This window comes from Cyprinodon variegatus, unplaced genomic scaffold (genome assembly GCF_000732505.1).
Source record: "Cyprinodon variegatus isolate N-32 unplaced genomic scaffold, C_variegatus-1.0 Scaffold27, whole genome shotgun sequence".
Lineage (NCBI taxonomy): Eukaryota > Metazoa > Chordata > Actinopteri > Cyprinodontiformes > Cyprinodontidae > Cyprinodon > Cyprinodon variegatus.
Genome location: NW_015150480.1, coordinates 447540 through 462530, shown reverse-complemented (window position 1 = coordinate 462530; position 14991 = coordinate 447540). Strand labels below are relative to the sequence as shown.

General features: G+C 39.1%; 1 protein-coding gene across 1 annotated transcript in view; it reads left to right on the top strand.

Moving 5' to 3' along the window:
• Positions 1 to 209: 209 nt before the first annotated feature.
• LOC107098665 (AT-rich interactive domain-containing protein 1A-like) overlaps positions 210 to 14991 on the top strand; it is an 87739-nt gene continuing 72957 nt past the window's right edge. The window contains exon 1 of the mRNA XM_015396447.1: positions 210 to 1643. Within this exon, the coding sequence (XP_015251933.1) occupies positions 498 to 1643 (1146 nt within the window). The 5' untranslated portion in view covers positions 210 to 497. The remainder of the gene's footprint in view (positions 1644 to 14991) is intronic.

Sequence of the window (14991 nt, the reverse complement as noted above, 5' to 3'; positions counted from 1 at the left end):
ATTATTTCAAATCCCTCTATTTTGTATCTTTAATATTTAATATTATGATAATTTCACTGTTGAAAGAGGTGTGAATATGAAGAATTAGCGTATATGTTGTGCGTAATGGCTCCCTATTCCAGTCCAGGTTTTCCGTAAGAGGAGCGCCGGAGCCCTGGAGGTGGATAAGCTGGTAGAGCCCGCTCTCTTTCATGCCATGCTGGGCCACAAGGCTCCTGGAGACGCTGCTACACATTACAGAGAACCGGGGATGGAGGAGAGGCGGAGAGGGGTGGAAGAAAAAAGTTTCATTTAAAGCTGGGAGAGAAACTTTCAACATGAAGCCGCAACGTTTCACCATAGAAAAACCTGCGCTATAGGAAAAAAAAAGATAGAATTCTCGTGGTTTTGTTTTTTCATCCCTCAGCTTGTGTTTTCCCCTTCCCCCCGTTGTCATTTTCTGCGCGCAAGACTGGTCGGGGCTTGCTGTCACTGTGCGCTGAGATGTTGGAGTGACCATGGCTGCGCAAGTGGCATCGGCTCTGACCAGAACTAATAATAAAAATAAGAAATTATCAGGCGCTTTGGCTCCGGAGCTGAATTCTGGAAAAGCCGGGGGAGGAGGAGGGAACGCGCAGCGGAGCGGACAGATGCTGGCAGCCGGCGATGGAACTCTGAATAATGTAGATCATCACCGCCGAGGCGAGCTCGGCACCATGGTCCATTCAACTTCCTCTCCGGACGGCCACGACAAGCCCGGGATTAACCTCTCGGCGTCCAATTCAAACACTTCTCCAATGGAAACGACTCTGACTGCGAACCACAAACTGAAATGTGCGGGGAGCGCAGATGCGCCTCAGTCTCAGCCGCCGCAGTTCGGCCAGTTTGCGCCACACCAACAGCGACAAAGTAACAGTAACAACGGACAGGCCCCCCGCGGGGACAGAAGTGTGGAGCACCAGCAGCACGGTGGGAAGGAGAACCTGTTGGTGGGGCAGGAGGACTCCCAGCAACATCACGGCCCGGGGAAAGGTGAGGGGGACCTCACCTGTAAACCCATGGAGAGGATGGTGGCCTCCAGGTTTGAATCCAACTTGGGGCCCCCTACCAACAACTCTGAGTTTAATAACAGCTATTATCCTTCAAGGCCGTGTTATGATCAACAACAAAGCAGTGGGACGGGGGTTACGCACTCCGTGGAAAACTCCCACGAAGGGGGTTACCACAACAGCCAGTACGGCCAGTATCCTGCGTACCGGGCGGGTTATGGCGGCGGGGCCTACGGGATGATGGGCCCCTCCGGATGCAGGCAGCCAGGCAACATCATGATGGGCAGCAACTCCTCTGCGAGCCACGGCAAGTCCCCTGCCTCAGGTGGGTTTCAGAGATACCCAGGGCAAGCCCAGCATCAGCAGCAGGGGCCCTCAGGGGCCACGCCGACTCTCAATCAGCTGCTTACGTCCCCCAGCCCGATGATGCGGGGTTACGGAGGTGCTTATCAAGATTTCGGGGCACCGACCCCTCAACAGCAGGCAGGCATGGCGTTGGGGAAGGACGTGACCCCCCACTATGGAACCAGCACTGCGCACTGGGGAGCGCAGCAGCGGAACCACCCGCTCTCCATGAACGCAGGGAGCGGAGGGCAGGGCCTCAGCAGAACACAGGTGAGTTCCACAAGTTCAGGTTCTCCTTGAGTTAAAATCAAAACAACAGAATCAGTTTACTTGAGTTCAGATTAATCTGCATCCTGCAGAACCGCTGGAGTTCGGACTTTTTCATGTTTTTTTTTTTTTTTTCTCTACAGCCTAATTAGTCAGTATGAAAAAGGAAATATCCTTCGTTTGAATCTTTAATCGGTTCCCGCATCAGCTGTTCTTATGTTATTGCAGTGTTATTGCACAGGCGTAAACTCAGGGAACGTGCTGTCAGACACGTTGCCAAACGCCCCTGCCGAGGACGCGCAGCGCTGAGTGCGTTCATGGAAGAACGCGCAGGATTCTGGAGAAACCCTCTTTAAAACCTTCAAATATATGTTTAAGGGACTTTTTCTTGTTTCGAGAAGTCAAATCAAAACTGGAGGACCTTCTTCCATCTCTCCGTGCGCTCTTCCGCCTTGTGGAGAAGGCGCGCATCCACACTGCGCTTCCTCCCATAGAGTTCTGCTCAGTTTGGATAGTGGGGATAAATGGCTCTTAGGCTCTTAGAGCCACAGGCTGCCATTTGATTGGCTTCCTCTGGTCCCTATAGGCAGAATGTATTAAAAAAACAATCAGAAACAGGACCTGTACGCCTTAATGATGTTGCATTCACGTTTTTTCTTTTTTCTTCTTCTTTATTTTAAAACCGTTTATATTGTATTAGTGATAAATCAATCACTAAAAATCCCCTCCTTCTTGTCTGTAATGAAAATGCCACATTCACTGCCATTGACCTATCATCTGCGTAAGGTCATGTGCACCTTCTGCAGTGAGTCTCCATCCATCAGGCTGAATATCTTAGAGAAAATGGGAAATCTCAATCTAATGATTCACATCCCTGCTCATTCATACACAGATATTTGCAAAGTTTACATCCAGGATGACCTGATGAGGACAATTAATACTGGTGCACCAAAAAAAATAGGTTTGATTTTTTCGGTGTTGCCACATATATGCTTTAAAACTAAAATAAATAAAAGTATTAAATAGATTAATGTATTATTTATATGTTTCTGGTATCCATAAACCGCAATTCAGATGACATTACATCTTACATTAGCCTTTTTTAATTAAGCATATTTGCTTTCATAATATTGTTAATTTTCTTTCTAAATATGTGGTCTTACCATAATATATGATCAGAACCAGTAGTTAACGATTGAATACATAAAAAAATACAGGAGGAATTTCTCAAGCTCCTTCTCCTCAAACGTGTGCATTAAAAGTGTTTTAAAAATCAGAGGCGAAACAGGGCAACGTCCTTCCTAAGAAGAGCCCCACTCTGCAGTTGTTTTTCTTGCAACAAATTATGCGCGCTGCTGGATAGCACATCTGGGCAGCTGGAGGGCAAGGAGTCTGAGCGCAGCTTATTCTGTCTCCCTCCCGTGGAAACAAAAGTAGTTCATTAGCCTACATTGTTTCAATCAAAGGCAATTTGTGTTGGGTGCTGGGAAATTGAGGTGAATGCTTTAAGGGTGGGAGGGTTTGCTGTTATATTGATTGTATCAAATTATACCTAGAAACGGAGCACATTTGAACTCTTTTGCATTATGACTATCAGAAGCTGATTCTGATGTTAAGATGCCTGTTTTAAAGTGCAGGTAATTAAAAGAAACCTACACTACTGTTAGTGCTTCTTTTTTCTTCTCTTTAGGATAGGCGATTGGTGTTTTTTCCAAACTCCAGTAACATTGCAGGAGCAGTATATCTCTGCTCCTAACACCTCTATGTTTAATTCATGTTGAGAGCTGGAGCACTGTTCTGCTGTACGCTGCTGACAGGGTATGTGTAAAAAAAAAAAAAAAGAAGCCGAGATGTGTAGTGCATAATACTGCTTCCAAATTGGCTCACTGATATGACTGCGCTTCACTTCAGAGCAAATTTGGTTGAAGCGAAAAAAGCTCTGTCACCTGTTGACACAGACCCCCACCACCACTCTTGGAATTGTTTTTTAAATTCAATTTCCCTCCCCACTAACTCTCCTCAGGAGCTTGCTGTGAGCAAAACGAGCATCCCTCATTTACACCGCCTCCCTCGCTTCCAATGCACTCACTTCTGTGGCCACTCATCAGAATGAAAACAGAACTGCTACACTTGTCTGTTCAACAGCAGCCCACCTCAGGGACGGATGGCTTATTTGACAACATGCAATTTGGAAAATAAGTATTAAACATGTTTTCTCAGAAAAACAGTTTCTGATCACACTATTGGCACAAAAACACACAAAATACTGAATAATCGCCTAAGTAGCTCAATCATCTAAATAATTAATTAAAGAATCATTCAAATGATTCTGTCAAAGAGGAATGACAGCATTAATAGGCAATACTTATATTTATTAAAATGTAAATTAGATCAGCCAGTTAAAAAAGAGACTTTTTTAAAGTAGAAACGTCAGATTCTTTTAAACTTAAGTATCAGTGTGGTGTTTTTGGCATGTTGTGCAGCATCATTCCTCCTCCAAACATGGTTTATGAAGCGTCATCCTCAATTTTGGTTTCCTCTAACCAGACTAGATTCTTGAAGTTATTCTAGTAGCTCGTCTAAATGTCCAGCAGCAATCTGAATAAGCGTCAACATGTTCAGCAGTGGAGTCTGATGTGGTGAGCTTCCTTACATCTCAGTAGGGTTGAGTTTAGTACCTATCGTTTATTCAGATTCTATACCTTTCAGAAGCTCATTACGTATGCTTAATGGGAGCAGAGCATTCTTCAGATCTTTCTTTTAATGTATTTTTCTCAGAAATCATTCAAGGGGCACTTAGTCATTATGAAAGGATGTTCTTTCTACTGCAGAATTAAGACCCAAATGCGTCTTCCACCAATGACATCAGTATATTTCGCTACAATAAAGTTGCTAAGGTCTTGACAGAGGTCTTAGGTTTTATCCATCATGACGTGTAATCATTTGGTAATAGGAAACCTATTTAAAGGACGTCATTAGCTGATATTAATAGGCACGGATGGGGATTTCTTTCTAAATACGAATTTTTTAACCTCCTTCTTCTCATATAAGTAATAATTTGTACATGCATCATTTAAAACAGCCTTGTAGTTAAGCTTTAAATCTGGTTGCTTTAAGTCTCTCTGTCTGTTTTGTTTCTCTTACTTGCAGCATTCACCTCTACAGCAGTGATCCACTCTAACACCATATGTGCAATCTTAATGACTTCTTTCACTTTGCATCATAAACAAAACATTTCTTGTAATAAGGATCCGTCTGCTATAAGCTAATCAGAGCTAGACTCAAAACAGTAAAAGTAATTAGCAGATAATAATGAGAACCTAATGAGAGAGAAATAGTGTTGTTGCTTAGATAATTACAACAGCAACTCTTTTAAAATCTGACCCAATAAAATGAAAATGAATGAGCATTTATGATTCCTTCTAATTTATCACAATTTTGCTCTGTGTTTTGTGAATAGAATTGAAATTAAAGCTCAGTGGAGCTTCATATCAAAGACTAGTCCCAATCCCATTCCTGGTAATGTGCTTACCTTGAAATGATCCCTGCTCGCAGTGCTCTGCAGCGCATACTGTTTACATTTCTCTCTTATGAATTATTAGTGTGATATGAACAAAGACTTTATAATGGGAGCAATGCATCAATGTCACTTTGTATTATGCAGCTATCTCAGGGAGCCTCGTGCATAGTGATGTGCATGACTGTGGCTGCAGGAATTTAATTTACGGATCATGTTCTGCATTCGATAGATAGCCAACTATATCTGGTCAGGAAATGTCTCACTTTTTTTCTTTATGTTTTCCTTTCTGTGCATCTCTTCTATGTAGTCTGCAGCAGAAATATCACGCTGAAGCCCCCCTGCTGTCAGCGCGATGCAGCCCAGCTCTCTTACCCCCTCCCATTGGTCTTTGTGTATGCTGTTCTGTTTACGTCTCAGTCTTAGCCAGACAGCGCTGTGCTGATTAGCGATAGAGTGCATTTTTTAATTTGCTCTGTTGCGTCCGATAAGGCCTCTGTGCAATGTTTTTCATCTTCATGGATGAAACAGGGAGACCGTGTAGGTAATTGGCAGGCTGGGTTATCCCTGATCTGCCTGTGCATTCCGCAAAGCACCAATTAATTCAGACTTTGGAAATTACTAAAATACCAGGTCAGTTGCATTACTGGATGGAAGCTTGTCTATTATTAGCTGACTAACAAAAGAGTTTTTATATATATATCGCGCTACGCTGTGCTCTCATTACTTGCCCTAGAGTGAAATGTTAGTGTGTAAATGCCCTGAAGAGAGTATTTAATTACTTTCATCTTGTGTTGATTTTATGTCAGCTGTTTTTAGCTCCATCCAATCAGAAACATCAATGTGAGGGAGGGAGGAGAAAAATAAAAAACAAAGGAGTTTTTTTTTTTTGGAAAAATAAATTTCCATATATATATATATATGTTTGCATTACACAAATGTTTGGTAGTTCTTATCTGTTAATTTAATTTCTGTCTATTAATTTGCATTAATTAGGAATCAGAATAATTCTGTTTGTTAGAAAGAAGTACTGATAATGATAATCCATTGTTCTTTTCTGTTGTTCAGACGTCTCAATTTACTTTTACTCATTTGATTTTTTACATTTTTACTTTACTTTAACATGCTGCTTTGATTTTGCACATCTCTGATGTTGCTGCTATTTTCAAATATCCATTACTGTAAAAATGTCCATAGCTGGATATTGGTTATTTATCCTCCAGGTGCACAGTTTTATATTGTTAAAACACTTTACAGCACAGTATTTTATTGTTTATCTTTTAACTCTTCACTGTTATGTTATTCTTATACATTTTTCTAAGGTCCGCATTTGTGTGACTATTTTTTCTAAAATCTTTTTGCTGCTGTAAACAGAATTTCCCCACAATAAAGGGATTTTCTATTCTATTCTATTCTATTCTATTCTATTCTATTCTATTCTATTCTATTCTGTTCTATTTCAAAATTTTTACTGTAGGTATTCTATAGGCTAATATGGATAAGCCAACAGCCACATTCCAATCAGACTTATACACCTGTAGAGGGCAATAATGTGTTGGTTTACACGCAGTCTCTTCAGAGGAGAAGAAGAAGGAAAAGAAAGTATGTATGAATATCCCTGGTTTTCCAGAGCGTTAGTTATTTTGTTTATTTGCTGTCTTTAGCGAGAACTAAGAAAATTGCTCTCCCTCCCAATGCTTCAAGAAAAGAATACAGTCGTTCTTTTCTTAGAATTGGGATTTGTGATCTTTCCACAGCATGTTTTTAAACACCTTATATTGGTCAGAGAAATAAAGAGGACGTGGTTAATACTGGGTGAAATGTTTTAATCGACTATTGACTCCCAAAGAGTTATTCACTAGTATTTCTTCCCCTCAAGTTAAGAACAGGCTTCAACACAAAACAAAGACATTTCTTTAATAAATTTAGAGAGCTTGTCATTTGCTTAAGCTTCCCCTCTGCAGAGCTTTAGGCTATATGGTTATAGTTTTTGTAATTTTTTTTTATATTCTGCAATTTAAAAAAAACTTTGATCATGGTTCCAAAAAGCTATATTTACATCCAGGATATTTCCTAGAAATTGCTGTGATATATCATAAAGGCCAACTGACCTAAACTATGAGAAACACAAAATAAAAAGAGGATGTAATGTTAGATTAATGCATGATAATATATAACTAAATACATTTTCTGAGAGATTTTAAAATATAGATATAAAATGACTAAATAAACTTAGCAGTTATTTATAAGGAGATGTAGAAATACATTTTTTATTTGAGCCAAGTCACATGAAGTGCTGCAGATTTCTGAGGAACTCTGACAAATGTCACTTCCCAATTAAACTTTGCAGGCAGCATTAGGGAAAAAAAAGATATTAAAGTTTTTTTTGGTTTTGTGGTCATGGGGACAAGTGGCTGTGGCCTGCACTTTCCCCAACCCCACAACTGGCCCTATCCCGACCTTAACACGTATGAGGGGGAAGATAGGTGGCTGTGATTAACCGCAGCACACTGACACAGCAAAAAAACAAAAATAAAAACTGTGAAAAGAGTAAACTTGCAATGATAGTTTTGTGGCAGAGCAGTGGATCCTTCATCACAGTCCTCAGCAGAGATAGAGGAACTGGGGGAAAATAGAGGAAGGTTCTTTAGAGAAGGAAAGCAGCCCTTAGATGACTCAGAGAATCATTCCTGCTGCTCCCTTCTTCCGTCTACAGTGAAACCTTTAATATATATCCAAACACTCCAGATTAATAAAATTAATCTGGAGTGTTTGTAACTAGCTGACACAAAATAAATTCCAAATAATTATTTTAGATTAGAAATACAAGCGGAACTAATTTTCTGTCCAATTTTTATGGATTTATTTTCCTTTTATCTCTCTCTACAAGTTTAATGTTAAAAAATATTTTAGGTCATGTCAGTGACTGACACAAATTAATGTCCAATCATTATGCAGGACTGGACAGATGATGCAGACTTGTTTTAATCCAAATTTAATGCTTTCAGACTTTTTTATAATAAATAAAATTATGATTTTATTTGATTTTCAATTGTGAGGAACTCATTTAATTCATTGTCAGTACCTAAGAGAACCACGTTGTGCAGGAGGGTAGAACTGCTTACGTCAGTACTCGTTTGGTGGAGTCACATCCCGTGCTAAGCCAATAGTAATCTTCAAAATAAAAAAAACAGGTATTTTAAGTGATAAAATACAGTTTTTATGATCAGCATATATAAACGTGTTTATTAAACTGTTGAGTCCAGATCAGCGTTGGGTGATTTTAACCCCAGCCATGTAAGCCAAAAGGTAAAAGTAAAGCAGCTCTTCCTTAGACCAGCAGGCCTGCGCCTGTAGCGAGCATAGACACCTCAGATGACCTCCAGCAATCAAATAAACGCAGCACACAGACACTTCTGGGCTCACCTTTTTTTCTCTCTCAGAGGAGCAGAAAAGCAGCAACGGATATTTGAAACTGGGATAAGAAATAACTGTTGACTGCAAGTTTCCACCATTTGTGAAAAATCTAATCAGTAAAAGCAGTTTATTTATTTTACATGACAGTTATAGTGGAAACTGAAGAAGCAGCAGCTAAATTATTCATATTGCCTACTTTTGTTTAAAGCTGTTATGTAAATGTGTCAGTTACTAAACAGTGAATCTCATACTGACCCATGTGTCTTTATATCCTGCCTTATATTGTCCTCGACCACAAGATTTTCTCATCCTCCTTAAGGTTTTCCCACTAAACCTTTTCCAAAATCCACTGGAGCTTGCTGCTTGTTTGTGTGAAGAGGGGTGTCCCCAAATTTACTGCCACTGGTCACAACAGGACAGTTATGGTCACTTCTGGCTGAAAAATGCTTCATTTAGATAAATTTCAACGGAACAATTTTGGGAACAACTTGCAACCACATCCTCCTGCAGAGCGGAAACACACGTGCATATTTCACAGCTTGTACTGGTGATGCTGAATGCAAGCTTTGAGGTTACATTATAATGCGGTTTGTTGCAGAGGTTATCTTAGATAATAAAATGTACCTTTTTTTCCTGCAACGCTGCCAGACAACTAACATTCCAGCCACTCCTGTGGCAAACGCTGGATGAACTGGAACAGACACTGACAACAAGGTTGAACTTTATTCTGGAGGATAAATGTCTTTTATTTTAAAGATATTATCCTTCAAATGATGTCAATCCAGATCATAGACTCAGTTGTTTGCTTGCACGTTTAAGCTTGTGTCTGTGTGAACCTGGCTATGTGAGCTTCCCCCTCCCTGCTCAATGAACATCCATTGTTACTGTTGGCTAAACATGCAAAGGTTACTGTAATGTCAGACACATGCCAGAGGGGAGTGTGGAATACCACATTAACATAATCCATAGAAGACCTTCCCATTCACAAATGCAGCCGTGCTGGGCTGATCGCCACATCTCTGCAGGAGCACGTGCCTGTTCCTGCTTCCACAGCGCTGCGTGAAGCCAAATGACAGTTTTCTACAGAAAAACACACCTGCTAAAAGTCTGGTTTAGGTTGAGACCTACATCTTACCTTGCTCATGCATTAGTGTAAAAGCTATTATCCTATCTGACCTATCTACTTGACCTGTAATTTGGGGCAATACTGTTGGAGTGATTTAGAATAGAATCTCACAATGGAGAAATTCACTTGTGAGATCAGCTTTTACAAATAAACAGGAGATGCACAAAAAGTTCATGTTGTTCTGCGATGGACTGGCGACCTGTTTCAGGGTGTTCCACGCCTCTCACCTGTAGACAGCTGGAGGAACGCACCAGCAGCTCTCGCGACCCCGCTTTGGATAAAACGTGTCAGAAAATGGATTAATGGATGAAAGGAGGTGCAGGAAGTATATACAGTGCATCCAGATATATACAGTGGATTGTAAAAATAAAGGAGAGATTTAAGGTGACTTATTTATACATATATTTATGAATCCTACAAATAAATTCAGCTGTAATTACTGTGGCATTATCTAACACCTAAATATTAGAACGACCTTTTGTTCAGGTGCATTTATTTATTTAGGGAGTGAAGGAAAATACAGCGGCAAGATATAATCGATCTTGCGAAAATAACTTCAGTGCTCCCTGACAGAAATAAAACTGAAGCCTTTGTTAAATCGTTCCTTACTTTTACTTACATTTAGGATCTCAAACCTTGGAATTCTTATTTTTCTACTTGTCAGGTGTGAAAATATGGCGTGACATGCAGGCACATTTTTTTTGCCCCTGGCCAACAGGTCGGATTAGGATCCAAATTTGTCTTGGCACTATATTGAGTGTGTACGATGGTAAGGATGGCTAAAAGTCTTAAGGGGTCACTGTTGGCAGCAAAGAATGGCATGTAAGGGTCACAAAGCATTCATTAGATTTTATTTCCGTGACCAGAGCCGTTTTTTAGACACCATGGAGATACTGGGCAAGAGGGGCATTCAAGGCCCTATATAAACTAATTTCCACTTTAAAGTAAGGACATATTAACCCAAAGACATGAAAATTAACTAATATCTAAACTGTCTTATCAATTATTTTTATGTATTTTATAGCACTGCATTCAAAGTGATGTGAATATAAAGTAATATATTGTATGTTGTAAGTATTTTACCACTTCAGATTACAGCGATTAAAAAAAAATTTATTGAATTAAAAAGTACTAAATGGAAAGAAGAACAATCAGTAAGATGAAGTAAGATAAACAACGAACCTAAAGAATAATAACAACCTTGATTTCTGACAAACATTTTCAGAGAAGCTTGCAGACTTTATTGAGCTTAAACAGATGCAGTTGCCAGACCTGTGGATGTTACCTTCTTTTGAAATCGCTCCCATTCCTCTGAGTCTCGCGTCACGTGGACGACCCCAGATTTGATTTATCAGATTTAAAGGCAAAAGGCTCTGAGCATAGATGGTAAAGCAAATATATTGCTAAATACATCATTTTTATGAGCTGTTAGTTGTGAAATGTTATTATGAAAAGTTAAAATTCAAGTGTATTTTAAGTGCAATTGATATGTTTAGTTTATACATAGTTTGAACTAAACTCTAGACAATTATTTGACCTTCCCTATCGTGATGGTTCTGTCTTTGCCGAGCAATTGTTTGGTAGTCATTCCATAATAGAGGCTTTTGATTTGTAGCTTCTTTGGAGTGGATGTGAAAGGTCATCCAACCTGTTTTTCACACCGAACAAACTGTTACACCCAAAAACATAGTTCTCTTTTCACTACGAAATGAATCCTTATGAAGTGTATGACTATGCTAATTGTTTTCAGGACTTCAGCACTCCCTGGGATTATCTAGGTTTGAAATCATTTACTTTCAGAGCTAAGGACCTAACTTACAAAAAAAATTATAATCTAAACATAATAATTATAAACAACACTGATAAGCCTTAGGAAAAGCAATGGGGCTGAGAGAGTGGGTGAAAGACAGTACCAGTGTACAGACACAACAAAGCATGTTTGTTAGATTAAATATACCCCTTTTAAAAATAAGCTTTCAGCAGAATAAACATACTTTATATTTTTGTTCGCTGTAACTGGAGAATCATCATAGCTAATAGAAATAAAGACTTTGTCATGGTTTTGGTTTTGGGGGGAGAATATATGGCAGAGAGAAAAAAAGACAAGCCTAATTAGCAGATTGGGAGCAGGTGTGAACAGAAGCAAGAAGGGAGCCTAGGAAAAGGAGACTGACGCAAGAGGGCAAACAGGAAATATCCAAGAACTCAAATACAATCAAAAATACCTAGAACACAAGAATCAAAATAACATCAATGAAAACTTAAAATAAAACTTGAACAAAACCAAAACCGTGACAAGCTTGAACACATAAGCCTGAGTGTAATTAAAATTAGTGGGCACAGCTAACCAAAATATTCGCTTTAATAAACCCTGATCAACCAACTGAAACAATCGCTGCGATACAGCTAATCTGCTGAACAGAACAAGAAGTTAACAGCATCACACAATTCTTCAGACAAATGTACAAAATTACTGAGCACTTGTGTGGTAGAACTTCAAATAGCGAGATTTGCTGCCTGAGGATGTCCATGCATTTTGATCCCCTTTCAAAAGTACAAAGTAAAAGTGATCCACAGCAAATAAATGCATGAAGTTTTTTTTTAAATTCCTTCTATCTACTGTATTTTATCCATTCCGTTTTATTACTCTGGTGGGATTAAGGTTTTTAGCAAGAAAAGTTACATGAGATATGGTGTTTAAAAAATGTGAAAAATCTGTGGAAAAGAAATCAATTCCTAAGTTTCAGTTTCTCTTCTAACTGAACCTTGTTACCATGAGTGGCATCATAAAACCTTCAAGCAGCACAACTTAAATATAAATCTGATTGCTTTAACAGGCAACTTAAACAGTGTCATCACTGGTAAATTTAACAGCACAGTCATCTGGAAGAACAAATACACATAGAAATGCTTCACATGATGCAAACAAATTAATGTCCGTGTCAATGGCTGAAGTGGCTCCCAGACTTGAAATCCCATAGAAAACATTTTTGTGAGTTGAAAGGAGAGAGCTAAGGGGAAAAAAAGCAAGAAAACAATTGACTAAAAATACTTCAGTTAGAGGTTAGATGTTCTGAGCTTTTTTAGATCCAGAACTTTTTAGTTATGCTACTGCAATAAAAACATATTTTTTTATGCCTTTTTATGCCTTTTTAAGGGTGTTCAATGTGTTTCAGCAATGCTTTGAATGTTTATTTAATATTTTCCAGCAGTAGCATGTTTTTTTTTTTTTTTTTAGATCACCGCCACTGAACACAAAGACGCCGCTGGTCTAATATTTAAAACATTCAGTGTTAATTAGATGTTTGATGGTGGTTGAAACATGCTAACATGTTGCCCTCTCACCCACTGAGGCTTTGCCGACTGCCGCAGCGACTGTTTTGATAATAATGTCCATGTAATGTGCCCAAGCCAGATAGGAAGGCTCATCTTTTTTTTTTTTTTTTTTTTGCCAGAATTTTTTTTTTGAATATTTGCAAATTAGCCTAGCTTCATCAGTCGACAGTATTCTGAGAAAAAAAAATGTTGGTTTTGCTCACATAACTTTATTTTATTGGTGCGTCTTTTGAAACTCCAAGCCTGTGTTGTGGTTTTTTTGTAGACTCCCACGCCTTCCCGGCATTTCTGTACTTTTTTCTTTAAATCATGGAGCACATCAAAAAATAAAAAATAAACAGCCTTGTCATGAGTGGAAATAAGTTCAAATTCATGTTTTTCTCCTTTGTATTTTAAAAGGTAAAACAACCTCCTCCATTTCTCCCTCAGAGTGTTTCCAAGCTTCTGTCTTTTGGATGCAAGTTGTTGGTGACCTTGATGGTTGTCTGTAGTTCCTACTCATTAGGTAGTAAAGATGAATGGTTCCATTATAGCAGAGGGGAGCAGACGAGCAGGGCCAATTACTGGTAATTAACAGCAGAGATTGTGAAGCACTCTGGAGGGCACCCTGACCTGGACTCTGGAGGGAGCAGGAAGGTGCAGGGGGCTTGTGTGTGAAGGAAGTCTAGCTATAAAAGTACTGAAATAATGTGCATTTGTGTGAGAATGTGCAAAATACCTCTTCTCACTTAATCATTAACATGGAAAAGAAATGCATAGGAATCTGGCACTTAGAGTTGATGAGGCCAATAACTAGCATCACCTCACTTTGACTTTTAACCCTTGATGGGAGCCACTTTCTCCTTCTGCCCCCCCAAAATGCCAAAAAATGTAAGTGCTAATGAACATTGTACTTTTGTCTTTATTAGGATTTTTATGGTGATTTAGTATATCAGCATCAAGTTATAATTCAAGGTTGTTCGGTAAAAAAACAACAAGGAAAGTATAGTTGTGTACTTTGCCTTTCTTTTCTTTTTCTTCGTGGCAAAACCTGAGTTAATTATGGTGCATTTCTTTTTGCTACCTATCTTATAAAAGATTTACACATTTTTTCTTCACATCTGTACCCAGTTGTTACCTCTATTTTATTGCAAAGATTTTAATTTATGCAACAGGAAACAGAATAGTATGTTTGAACAACATGAAATAATGCTGCCCCCTAAATACTCACGGTGGACCAAGCTTTGACAGGTTCATGCAAATCCACACGTTTATGCCCATGTCTTACTTTTCCTCACATTGGTGGTAAAGTGCTTCTCATCAGGAGAGATTTTTCTTACCAAAACTGTTTAAAATGTGGCACCAAACTGACAAATACATGATACTCCTCACATGATACTCAGACTAGTCGCAAGGACCTGCAGCATCTCAGCCACATTCTGCACTGCACTGACAGGTGTGTGTTTGGTGCTCTGATGGAGAAGGAAAAGGTCCCCAACTAGATTTACTTTCTCAGGTTGTTGCAAAGCTTCATTCAGACACAACGTGTTTACTGCACCAACAAGGTTTCCAAGGATGCATGAGCAAAGTGTGGCCAGTTGAGTCTGGTGTGTCTTCAGAGGAACTACCCTGTTCTTTCCCTTTGCCATTCTCTTTTGCAGAGGCGATTAAGAGAGTCGCTTTATATGTTGAGGTGAGAAGGGAAAAAGTAGTTTTAACCCTGTAGGTGCCTAATATTAGCAACCTAATATTGCAAAATATAACGCCACTGTCCACCATTACAGTAGTATTATATGGGAGACTAGACCCTCCCCTGGGTTAAAGAACTAAAGAACAGCAGCTGATTTACTTTAAGCTTTTTCAAGTATTACAAAATAGTTTTTTATGATTTTGGGGTGGCCAGTTAACAAGTTTAGATGTTATTAGGTCTTAAAGTACACATAAAAAAGGTGTGTATATATATATATATATATATA